The sequence below is a fragment of the Equus caballus genome, chromosome 1, assembly GCF_041296265.1.
Source record: "Equus caballus isolate H_3958 breed thoroughbred chromosome 1, TB-T2T, whole genome shotgun sequence".
Taxonomy (NCBI): Eukaryota; Metazoa; Chordata; class Mammalia; order Perissodactyla; family Equidae; genus Equus; species Equus caballus.
The window spans coordinates 127,440,707-127,453,584 of record NC_091684.1 but is presented as its reverse complement, the minus strand read 5'-3'; the positions used below and the strand labels follow the sequence as shown (position 1 = coordinate 127,453,584).

General features: G+C 45.1%; 2 protein-coding genes across 5 annotated transcripts in view; one reads left to right on the top strand and one right to left on the bottom strand.

Moving 5' to 3' along the window:
* FAH (fumarylacetoacetate hydrolase) overlaps positions 1–4,688 on the top strand; it is a 35,475-nt gene extending 30,787 nt beyond the window's left edge. For both annotated transcript variants that reach the window (XM_001487834.6, XM_014733863.3), the window contains one exon: positions 4,494–4,688. In XM_001487834.6, the coding sequence (XP_001487884.1) occupies positions 4,494–4,573 (80 nt within the window). In that variant the 3' untranslated portion in view covers positions 4,574–4,688. The remainder of the gene's footprint in view (positions 1–4,493) is intronic.
* Positions 1–12,878, bottom strand: part of CTXND1 (cortexin domain containing 1) — a 74,807-nt gene that overhangs the window by 2,327 nt on the left and 59,602 nt on the right. The window lies entirely within an intron of this gene.

Genomic DNA, 12,878 nt, shown 5'->3' with positions numbered 1-12,878 from the left:
AACAATATCCAAACAAAAATCTCCCCTTTTCTTCTGCAGTCTCTCAGTGGTGGCATCTTCCATCAGATCTCCTCCCTTTTTTCTCCCCACCATCACTGCTTCCCTTGCCTGGTTCAGAATTCCTGGGCAAGGCTGGTCAGGAGTCCCAGGGCATAGAAGCAGCGAGCCTTCTCATCCAGGACCGTGGACAGTGGCCCATGTGGCTGTGGGAGGGGTCTTGGCCCCATTAATTCAGCCACACTACCCCTTTGGGGCCCCAAAGGCTCAGGCTGTGGGTCTCTGTTTTCTCTCAACTCCTGCTCACCCTCCCTGCCCCCTATCCCAATGAATGGTATCTATTCTTGTGCTCCAACCTTGGCCAACCTTTTGGGCAGGGAGTCCTCCTCCATCTACAGGACACAGAGCTTCCTGCCACTTCTGGGTATTCGTACCTGCTGTTCTTGGTGCCTGGAGGCCCTCCAGCCCCTCCCCCTGCTCTTAATCCTCCATGTCTTCTCACGCCCAGCACCAGTTCCATCTTTCTAGGATCTCCTTCCTTGTGTTTAGTATTGTTACAGACTTTTCGCTTGTATTTATATTTCTTTGACCATTTCCATAGGAGTATAAGAGAAAGAAAGAGTTAATGTGTGGAATCAGATCCCCACCTTGAACCAGAAGTCTAACCTAAACCTACTGACCGGTAATTTTTAACTCAACGCAAAAAAACGCAAAAAAACCACAATAAAGATAATAGTAACACAGCAGTAGCAATTTACTGTGTGCTTGCTGTGTGCTAGGTACTGTGCACATCACTTTATATGCATTGTCACATTTAATTCCCATGGTACTATTTTCTGATTTATAGATGAACCATTGGAGGTTCAGAGATGTTAAGTAGCTGGACCAGAGTCACACAGCTAGCAGGTGGTATCCTTGGAATGCAATCAAGTCCTTTGGGATGCAAAGCCCACCACCTTCACCTCCCCAAATGATCCCAGATCATTTCCTTTAGTTTGTTTAGTGACATTGTACAGTTGGGACTCCCCTGAAGCTCTGGTGGCACAGAAACCCCTGGTTTCAGGCTTGGCTCTGCCACTGACTCACCTGGGTCTCGCCCCATGTCTCTGGCCTTGAGGTCTCCTCCCCCTGTGAGGTGAGGGTGTGCGCCCTGATGTGTTTGCAGGTGTGGCAGTCTGGGAAGCTGGAAACTGGGCTGTAGCTCTGGATTCTCATTCCCATTGGTGGGATGGAGTGGGGAGTAGGGTGAAGGTCAGTTTCCAGGAAAAGGGCAGTGACATCAGGACGGTGGGGCTGATATTCCAGAGGAGGTGGGTACACTTGTACTTTCCGTTTCCGTAGCTGATGGAGCCCAACCTAAGAGGCTAGGAGCTGGCTCTCCCCTTTCTCCAGGGCTCAGTGACATGCTCTGACTTGGGTGCAGACTTTCCTCGTGTTCTGACCTCTCGGGACTCTCTGTCCCCGCATGAATGCACCTGTCCCCTAGCTTCTCCTCCCGAGCCTGGAGAGCAGAGTCTGGAGCCCCTGCTCAGCTGGGTGCAGGGGGACAGCTCCCTTCACCCTCTTGGCCAGAGGTCTCAAACAGAGCGGGTTTGACCCTCAGGGGACACTTGGCCATACCTGGAGACAATTTTGCCTGTCCCTCAGTGGTGACCAGGGATGCTGCTAAACATCCTACAGTGCACAGGACAGGCCCTCATGAGAAAGAATCATCTGGCCCAAGATGTCACTAGTGCTGAGGTTGAGAAACCCTGTCTAGGCCATCTGCCTTGCCAGCTGTAAATGAGGAAACAGCGGCCAGGTTTACCTACCAGGATGGCTGGTTGGGAAGTGAGATGATGTAATCCTGAGTCTGTACTCAGGAAGTAGGCAGGTGCAGTGGTGACACCATTGTAACTCCAGGGCAGGAAGGAGCAGTAGTGAGAGATAGAGCACCCAGTGTTGTGGGGGAGGAAGAGGACACCCCATCAGTGTTTGCAGTATGCTGGAAAGGAGGCTCTTAAAAAATGCTGCAGGGGCCGGCCCGGTGGTGCAGCGGTTAAGTTCGCACGTTCCACTTTGGCGGCCCGGGGTTCACGGGTTCAGATCCCGGGTGCGGACATAGCACTGCTTGTCAAGCCATGCGGTGGCAGGCGTCCCACATATAAAGTAGAGGAAGATGGTCACGATGTTAGCTCACGGCCAGTCTTCCTCAGCAAAAAGAGGATTGGTGGCAGATGTTAGCTCAGGGCTAATGTTCCTCAATAATAATAATAATAATAATAATATAATTATTATAAAAATGCTACAGCTCTGAGTTAGTCGTTTTGATAGATTAATGAATTTCTGCCAGGTTTTGCTTTAATAGGGTTTTTCTGCCCAGGGTTATGGATGTTTCTGAGCATTGGGATTCAAAAGTGACTGACAGAAAAATAATGAAACCAAGCAACAGAATAGACAAGGATGTTGCTCTGGACCCAGGGTGACCCTGAGTGTTGAGAGTCAGTGCCCCGGGCACAGGAATGCACCTTGGCAATGCCAGGGAGGGTGAGGGGCTGGTTTGGGGATGTTGCTGTGGTGTCCAAGCTGCTGCCTTCCCACAGAAGGCCGGTGGTCAGAGCAGCCTGAGCAGGACCAGTCAGATGACTGAGCAGGTGGGGGAGAGGAGGAAGGGGACGGGTGGAGTAAGCTGCTGCTGAGATGGGGGTGCTGTGAGGGCCCCCAAGACAGCCTGTCCCTCTGCTGACTGGGAGGGCTTGTTGAGATGTCACTGACCTTATCTCACAAATCTGCCTTTGGTCTCAGTGTTCTCGTGGCTGCGAGTCTTCTCAGTAGTGAGCTTTGATTTTTTTTCTCTTGGTTGCTGGAGTCTTGCATCTCATTGTTTTTTCCTCTTCACAGTGGGTAACAGAAGGCATTGCTTCAGATTTAGGGCTTGTCTCCGGCAGATAAGGGAGTCTGGTGGTATTATTTTTGCTGTTGAGGAAGATTCACACTGAGCTAACATCCTCTGCCAATCTTCCTCTTTTTGTATGTGAGCTGCCACCACAGCATGGCCACTGACAGACGAGTGGTGTAGGTCCCCATCCAGGAACTGAATCCGGGCCGCCAAAGCGGAGCAACCGAACTTAACCACTAGGCAATCGGGGCTGGCCCTCTGGTGGCATTTTCATGTAACTCAAGGTCATGGGCATCCCTTCCCCTGCAGTGTCCCTCGTGTCCATGGTGGGCCTGGTCACCCTTGCCTCAGCACTGCCCTGGCCATCACCTCAACCAGCTTCCACGTGGCCCAGGGCCCTTGAGAAGCATCCGACACTGATAAGCCTATGTGTTTTCCATCTGTCTTCTCACCGGGGCCACCAGAGAGAGCTCTCTTTAAAGTATAGCTGTAAAACATAGCTTTCACTGTCTTATTGAACACTCCTCTGTGACACCTCAGTGCCCTCAGGATCAGGTTCAAACTCCTTAATGGCTTCTCAGGGTACCCTGCATGACAGCTTCACTGAACAAATGCAGTAAATGCATGTCTTGCCTGGGTCTCCATGCCTTTGCACATGCTGTTCCCTCTGTCTGAATGCCCTTTTCATTGTGTCCTCCCTGGTGAACTCCTACCCACCTGTCAAGTCCCAGCTCGGACGTCCCTTCCTTTCTCTCCTGTCTCCTCCATGTTGCTCTCCCAGCACCTTGGAGACATTTCTTCTCTAACTCTTGTTGAGACCAACTGCTCCCACTATGTGGACCCTCCTCAAAGACAGGGACAAGCTCCTCCTCTCTACCTTTCCATCACTTTTGTTGAGATGGAAATGAATGAAGGACACTAACAATTGTTGAACAGCTCCTCTGTGAGAGATGTCATGCTGGGGGCTTCACCCAAATCTTTCATCTAATCCTCACGAGCCTGGGAGATAAGGATTATTATTCCCATTTGCAGATGATGAGGCGGAGCTCAGAGGTTAAACACGTTGCCCCCAGTCACCCAGCTTATAATTGTTGTGAGAGCTGGCACTCAGTGAACATTTACCATGGGCCAGGCACTGTTCTTGGAGTTCTCTCATATCATCTTTGCAACAGTCCCACGCAGTGGATGCTATCGTTAGATCCATTTCACAGATGAGGAGACTGAGTTCTCAGGGGACCCAAGGCCGTGGAGTCAGTAAGTGGTGGAGCCAGGCTTTGAACTCACGTAGTCTGGCTTCAGACTGATTAGCACACCTAGGATCTGAACTCAAACCCACATGGGAAGAGTTGACCACGTGTCAGGAAAGCCATCAAGCCATCCTTGCAGTGCTTCCGAGGGCCCCTGACCACAGGGTTGGCCCAGAGCTCCATCTCAAGTGCCCTGTGGCTCTGCCCACCTTCTGGGGAGGGCTATTCTGTTTAAAATATGTGATGGTCATTCTGATGGTGCCTTCCTGCCTCGGGCCCAGCTGTGTGCTGTCTGATATTGCAGCCACTTGGGTGTTGGTTCCAGTGAGCCCAGCAGCTTCGTGGCTGACCCGTGTCCTCCTCTGTTCTAGGGCACTGCCAGGGGGACGGTTACCGCATCGGCTTTGGCCAGTGTGCTGGAAAAGTGCTACCTGCTGTCTTGCCAGTGTGAGATCTCTCTGCTGTCCTGGAATTGAACGGCTCAAGCCCCCCTGGGGGACCAGGGACCCCCTCTATGTCTGTAGGTCTGGTTCATTCAGTAATAAATAAAGCCATCATACTCTGTCTCCATGCTCTGAGCCCTGCGCTGTTGTAGTGTGCAATGTCCACGTGTGTTCTTCCTTTGATCCAGTGAGTCAAGGTGTGTGTTGCTTCCTTGGGAGACATTCATTAATTTGTTTACTCATTTTTATTAGTGAGGCTGATGGTCTGTGTGGGGCATTCTCATCAGATATCCCAGGCCTCCCAGTATTCCTTGGAATATGGAAGAAGAATGGCATCTGTATTAGAATTAGGGTCCTCAGAGAAACAGGATCAATAGGATGTGAGTACATAGAGAGTTGTTTTAAGGAATTGCCTCTTGTGACTGGGGAGGCTGGCAAGTCTAAAATTTGCAGGGTGGGCTGGAAGGCTTGAGATCTAGGGAAGAATTGCAGTTTGAGTCCAAAGGCGGTCTGCTGAAGAATTCCCTCTTCCTCTGAGGAGGTTGGTCTTTTTGCTCTTAAGACCTTCAACTGATTAGATGAGGCCCACCCACATTATGGAGAATAATCTGCTTTACTCAAAGTCCACCAATTAAGATGTTCATTTCATCTGAAAAATACCTTTACAGCAACATCTACAATAATGTTTGACCAACTATCCAGGTACCCTGGCCCCGCCAAATTGACACATAAAATCGCCCATCCCAGTATCCCATACAGCAAGTATTTCTTAGGGCTGACTGCTGGGTGTACATGGAGTACAGACTTGGCTCAAAGGCCCGATAGCTGTGTTAGCATGTTATAAACCCTGAGCAGGGCCCCCGAGTCATGGTTGCACACAGCTGAACTGTGAGTGGCCAGAAAAGGGCCCGGGGGCTAGCTTTGCTCCCCTTGCAAGCCTCCAGAGTCAGGAGAGTGAGCCCTGTCCCCTCTCCTCTGCCACACCCACTGCAGACAGGCAGTCCTCGTCCCAGCCTGGTTCCTGGTGACCACAGAAGGAGAGGGTGCCCAGTGATCCTTCTTGGATCTGATGGACCCCTCGCCAGGGCTTGGCAGGATGATTGAGCCCACAGAGCCTGTCCAGCAGATTACACGATTCCTTCATTCAGTAAATCTCTGCTGAGCGCCTTCTCTGCCATTCTTCTAGGCACAGAACGTGCAGCAATGCAAAGAATCGCCCAAACCCCTGCCCTTGTGATGCTTCTGCTCTAGAGGAAGGAGACAGATACTAAGAAAACGGACAAGGAAAAGACAGATAGTGTCACAGATGGTGATAAGTTCTCTGGACCACTGAGGACATGGATGTCGTCATATATAGGGTGGTCAGAGAAGGACTTAGTGCCTTAGGTTCTTAGTATTTTTCTGCCAGAGAGTTGAAGTTGGTGAGGGAGCAAACTAGACTGACACCTGAGCAGAGAGTGCTCCAGGCTGATGTACCAGCCAGTGCAAAGCCCTGAGCATGGAACATGCTTCTCATTTCTTGGAATATCCAAGGAGGCTGGTATTTCTTTCTCACATAAAAGCGTCCTGGGGCCAGGAAGTTTGGAGTTTGTATGGCAACTCCACAGTGTCATTAAATATCCAGGCTCCTTATCCTCAACACATGATTTTCATTCTCAAAGTCACCTCATGGTACAAAAGGCTGCTGGAGCTCCAGCCAATACACCCAAGTTCCAGGCCTGTAGAAAGAGATATTAAGGAGATGCGGGTTGGAGGGATGGAAGAGCAGAAGGATCAGCTGAGTTAGGTCCCATAATCAGCCTTCCTGGGTATTCCATACCACACTCGTCTTGCATTTCATTGGCAAGAACTTAGTCATAAGACCACACCTCATTGCAGGGAAGACTCGGAATGTATTTTTTTTAGCTGAACACATTGGTTCCCCAGTTAACATCTGAGATTGGTTGCTAAAGAAGGGGAGAACGAACACTGGGGAGCACTAGTATTCTCTGCCACACACAGGCTGGGAAGAATGGCCCTCTGGGGCTGAACTGCTCTTGCACAGCTGTCTTTATTTCATGGAGCTGTGCCCTGGGCCATATTCTCCAATGCTTTCCTGATTTCAGTGGAAATCCTTTATAGTGCAGGTGTCACCAGGGCCTCCCAGACTCCTACTATCTAGATAAGATTGATCTAGACACTTATTCTCTGAATTTGGAAGGCTAAAGCTGCCTCTGGAGTTTTTCTGAGTTCCTGGGGGCTTCTGTTCCCAGGGCACCTCTGTTTTGCTGACTCCCCTGTAATCCTGGTTCTCCATCCTGCATTCTGAGATTGTTCCCTTACATCTGTCTCCCGGCATCAGTGTGTACAAGTCACCCATCTGCTATTCCTTGAAGCCCTCACCTAAATGTGGCTAAAAGCCTGCTGCACACAGCAGAGCTTTACTAGAGGTGTCTGGGTCATGGGCAAAGACATTTGGTCATTATTAATCCGCTTGGCCCCACTGCCACCAGAGAATGCTGATGTCAGCTATTGAGATCACACACTTAGCCCCTCATTTTGCATTTAATACGCTTAATGGGGCTTGTGATGCTGGAAAGACCCACTGGATTGGGCCCTGGAGTCAGACACATGCAGGACAGGTAGAGACTAAAGTAATGGATGTTAATAGGGGTCCAGCCTGGGCTTTCTCCAACAATTACTTGCCCTGACCTTCACCAACATGAGCCTCTTTGTTTTCCAGAGATGCCACTGCCAGCCCCAGATGACAAGTGAATTTAATGGTCTTTAGTTTGGGAACCGAGCTTATTGAAACCTATCTGTGTGTAATGATATAAAATAGACAAAAAATTACTTTCATGGCCTAATTTTCTCTTTTTAACAGTGGTATGTTAAGAACTAGAGGCATTTTGGCCAGGTAGATGGAACTGACAGATCTGGTGATGAGCATTCCAAGGCACCTTGGCCATAATTATCATTATATCTTCCTTATTAATTCATGTTTCATTTATGATTCCTGTCGTTAACCAGTGGCCGTGATGAGTATAAATGGATGAATATGCAATCGAGAATAGAATTCATTGTAAGCTTTACCCTTCCAGCAGGAGGTGTTTCTGGCAGGATGGGGCCTGCTGGAGGTTATATCGCAGGGTATCAGGGGAGCTGATTGGACACAGGTGCACTCCACTGCCCTAGGCCGGGCAGGCACCGGGGACCAGGGGCCAGGAGCCCCGTCTCTGCTGCAGAGAGGAGCCTCGTTGCTTCCAGCATGGGGCTCCCCCGCCCCTGCACCTGCGCACATTGGTTTGCCTTTGAAACGCCTGTTGCGTGTGTACAGCTCTACGGAGGGTGAGGCTACACTGGGGTCAACACAACATTTTTGAGGACAAGGGAACTTTAGGATTTTAAGTATCATAATTAATATTATCTCAAAGATTCCTGACTCCAAAATGGATCTCAAAAGTGGTGATATTTTTAGGTTTTTTTCCTTTAGTTTGGAAGGAAACTTAACAACCCCGGAAAAATTAATGTGGTGGGGTTGTGTTCCACAGCACGAAGTTGTTTCCTGAGTATTCCTCTCTCTGTGCCCTCCCTCCCGCTGCAGAGAGGCAGAAAGCGACTCAAGGAACCACTGACCTATGGGAGATGGGCGACAAGTGGATGCTTGCCTGAAGAGTCTGTGTTTTGTTTTTTTCTCTTCTTAGACTGGGGCCAGTCTTATTTTGAGACTGTCTGCCAACAGCATCACCCAAAAGCTGGAACACTGAGTCCTTTCTCGAAGCAGGGTCTGGATGGCATATCTCTCTGTCTACTGAGGACTTGATCCGGGAGATAAATAGACCCTTGTCGTCTGTGATGATCTGAGCAGGGTCTGCCTTCACTAGGTTTTAAGCTCCTGAGGCAGAGTCAGCTGTTGCTCATGGAAAGTTCTCTAGTACCTTGCACAGCGCCTACCTAGTGCATAGTAGGCACTCAATGTATATTTGTCGAATAAGTGAATGGAGATCTGGGACATCACTGGGGACAGGGATTATGTCGTATTCGTAGGTCCACCCCTAATATTTGTGGGCCTAAGCCAAGACTACTCGTGGAGGCCCACTCACGGGTCAATATCTAAGAGATAGAAAGTCAAACTGTCGACTGTTAAATAAAATACATTCTATTCTCCTGCCTGGACATATGTGTTTTCATAACTACAAAAGAAAAATATTTGCACAGCTATGGTTTTTATATGATTGAAAATTGTCAAAATATTAAGTATAACTTTTTAACAATATCGTGGCACTTGAAGAGTGTTAGGATGACTTACAAATTCATGAATTGGTTTATATATTTTTAAATTTTATTTTTTAAATTTATTTTTTGCCTTAATTTCATTAGAATCACTGATTATCCTGTCTTAAGCTTTTCACATAATTTGGGTTTTATTGACACTAATCTAAATGGTTAAAAAGTAGATTGTATTATACTCAAAGTATACAAAATATAAATATTTTCATCAAACTCTAAATGTTAAAAATTGAAAAACTAAGTTTATTTTATATGTATTTTCAGAGTTACCTTGACAATATTCAAAATTATCTATTAAAATTAAAAGGCAAGATAAAATTTTAATTAAAGAACATTAACATTTCATACTCAAATTATTTAAATCAAGCTGAAACATTTGAATTTATTTTTCAAAATTTAATTAAATCCCATTAAATACTTTTTATAAAAATAAGGTGATTCATAACCCTGGTGTTCCATGCCCGTCTAGTTGCCGAAGGAAAGAATTAGTATCCCTGTTCATTTATGCTATGTTGAGATCTATGTATATATAAATTAACAGAAATTAGTTAATATTGCAAAATGTGCCCTAAGTGCCATGTGCAGGTATATGTGCATACCATGCTAATTTTTGAGTACCTCCCAGAACCACAAATTGGAAAATGAGCAAGCAAATGAATATCTGGTACAACTGAGAAATGACACTGGTTTGGGCAAGAATCAATTGCCTTCATGCTAGGAGGAAGTATTTAATGAGTTAATTAATCCGTCTTTTCTCTTACATAAGCAATTCCACTGCTGTGCCCTCCCTGCAGGAGGAGTGCCCATCTCCAGTGTTGGCAGTGACCCACCACAGACCTGCATAGCATTCACGGTCACTTTTATTTTGAGGACATAGCACAGAGATGGGAAGAGGTGGCCCCCTGAGGCCTGGATAGTATTACTCATAAGAGAGGATACATAGGGTACAGATTGGGCTTTACTAGGCTGAGTCCCAAGGTATAGCGGGGCCCCTCTCATCTTGAATACGTTAATTTGTGTGTGTGTGTTTGTGATATGCTGGGCCCTCTGAAGCATGGATCCCAGGGAAGGTCTCCCCACCCCCCGCCCGCCAACCCCTCACCCAGGCATAAGGGCAATATTGCCTCTTTGGGTTTTTTCCAATTATTTTATTGAGGTCATATTGGTTTATAGCTGTGTAATTTCAGGTGTACATTATTATTGATCAGTTTCTGTATAAACTGCATTGTGCTCAACACACATAGTCTAATTTTTATCTGTCACCATATATATGTGCTCCCTTACCCCTTTCACCCACCCTCCAACCCTCTTCCCCTCTGGTAACCACTAATCTGTTCTCTTTATCCATGTGTTTGTTTATCTTCCACATATGAGTGAAGTCAAACAGTATTTGTCTTTCTCTGGCTTATTTCACTTAACGTAATACCCTCAAGGTCCATCCATGTTGCAAATGGGATGATTTTGTCACGACTGAGTAATATTCCATTGTATATATAGATATAGATATATACCACATCTTCTTTATCTATTCATCCATCAATAGGCACTTGGGTTGCTTCCATGTCTGGGCTATTATGAATAATGCTGCAATGAACGTAGGGGTGTGTAAGTCTCTTTGAACTGTTGACTTCAAGTTCTTTGGATAAATACCCCGTAGTGGGATAGCTGGATCATATGGTATTTCTATTTTTAATTTTTTGAGAAATCTCCATACTGTTTTCCATAGTGGCGGCATTCCCACCAGCAGCAGAGGGTTCCCTTTTCTCCACATCCTCTCCAACGTTTGTTATATTTTTGTCTTGTTAATTATAGCCATTCTGACAGGTGTAGGTTGATATCTCATTGTAGTTTTGATTTGCATTTCCCTAATAATTAGTGACATCAAACATCTTTTCTTGTGTCTGTTGGCCATCTGTATGTCTTCTTTGGAAAAATATCTGTTCATATCCTCTGCCCATTTTTTGATCCGGTTGTTTGTCTTTTTGTTGTTGAGTTCTGAGTTCTTCGTATGTTTTGGAAATTAACCCCTTGTCGTGTATATGATTTGCAAATATTTTCTCCCAATTGGTGGGTTGTCTTTTTGTTTTGTTAATAGTGTCCTTTGCCTTGCAGAAGCTTTTTAGTCTGATGAAGTCCCATTTGTTTATTTTTTCTTTTGTTTCCCTTGCCTGAGTAGACATGGTATTCGAAAAGAAGCTGGTAAGACTGATGTCAAAAAGAGTACTGCCTATATTTTCTTCTAAGACTTTTATGGTTTCAGGTCTTACATTCAATTCTTTAATCCATTTTGAGTTGATTTTTGTGTATGGTGTAAGAGAATGGTCTCCTTTCATTCTTTTGCATGTGGCTGTCCAGCTTTCTCAACACCATTTATTGAAGAGACTTTCCTTTCTCCGTTGTATGTTCTTGGCTCCTTTGCCAAGATTAGCTGTCCATAGATGTGTGGTTTTATTTCTGGGCTCTCAATTCTGTTCCACGGATCTGTGTGTCTGTGTTTGTGCCAGTACTGTGCTGTTTTGATTACTATAGCTTTGTATATTTCGAAGTCAGGGATTGTGATGCCTCCGCTTTGTTCTTTTTTTCTCAGGATTGCGTTAACTATTTGAGGTCTTTTGTCATTCCACATAAATTTTAGGATTCTCTATTCTATTTCCGTGAAGAATGCCATTGGGATTGTACTGAATCTGTAGATTGCTTTAGGTAGTATGGACATTTTAACTATGTTTATTATTCCAACCCATGAGTATGGAATATCTTTCCATTTCTTTATGTCTTCTTTGATTTCTTTTGATTGTCTTATAATTTTCATTGTAGAGGTCTTTCACCTCCTTGGTAAAATTTATTCCTAGATATTTTATCCTTTTTGTTGCAATTGTAATTGGGATTGTATTCTTGAGTTGTCTTTCTGCTAGTTCATTATTAGTGTATAGAAATGCAACTGATTTTTGTAAGTTGATTTTGTACGCTGCAATTTTGCTGTAGTTGTTGATTATTTCTAAGTTTTCTGGTGGATTCTATGTATAGGATCATGTCATCTGCAAACAGCGAGAGTTTCACTTCTTTCTTTCCAATTTGGATCCCTTTTATTTCTTCTTCTTGACTAATTGCTCTGGCTAAAACTTCCAATACTATGTTGAATAGGAGTGGTGAGAGTGGGCATCTGTTCTCAGAGGGATGGCTTTCAGTTATTCACTGTTGAGTATCATGTTGGCTGTGGTTTGTCATATATGGCCTTTATTATGTTGAGGTACTTTCCTTCTACTCCCATTTGATTGAGAGTTTTTATCATAAATGGATGTTGCATCTTGTCAACTGCCTTCTCTGCACCTGGTGAAATGACCATGTGATTTTTATTCCTCATTTTGTTAATGTGGTGTATCACATTGATCGATTTGTGTATGTTGAACCATCCCTGCATCCCTGGTATAAATCCCACTTGATCGTGTTATATGATCCTTTTAATGTATTGCTGTGTGTTCAGTTTGCCAATATTTTGTTGAGGATTTTTGCGTCTATGTTCATCAGTGATATTGGCATGTAATTTTCCTTCTTTGTGTTGTCCTTGTCTGGTTTTGGTATCAGAATGATGTTGGTCTCATAGAATGAGTTAGGAAGTGATCTGTTTTCTATAATTTTTTGGAGGAGTTTGATAAGGATAGGTGTTAAATCTTCTCTGAATGTTTGGTAGAATTCACCAGAGAAGCTGTTGGACCTGGACTTTTGTTTTTTGGGAGGTTTTTGTTTACTGATTCAATCTCTTTACTTGTGATTGGTCTCTTCAGGTTCTCTATTTCTTCTTGATTCAGTTTTGGGAGGTTGTATAATTCTAAGAATTTATCTATTTCTTCCAAGTTATCCAATTTGTTGGCATATAGCTTTTCATCGTATTCTCTTATAATCCTTTGTATTTCTGTGGTGTCCATTGTAATTTATCTTCTTTCATTTCTGATTTTATTTATTTGAGCCTTCTCTCTTTTTGCCTTAGTGAATCTGGCTAAGGGTTTGTCAATTTTGTTTATCTTCTCAAAGGACCAGCTCTCAGTT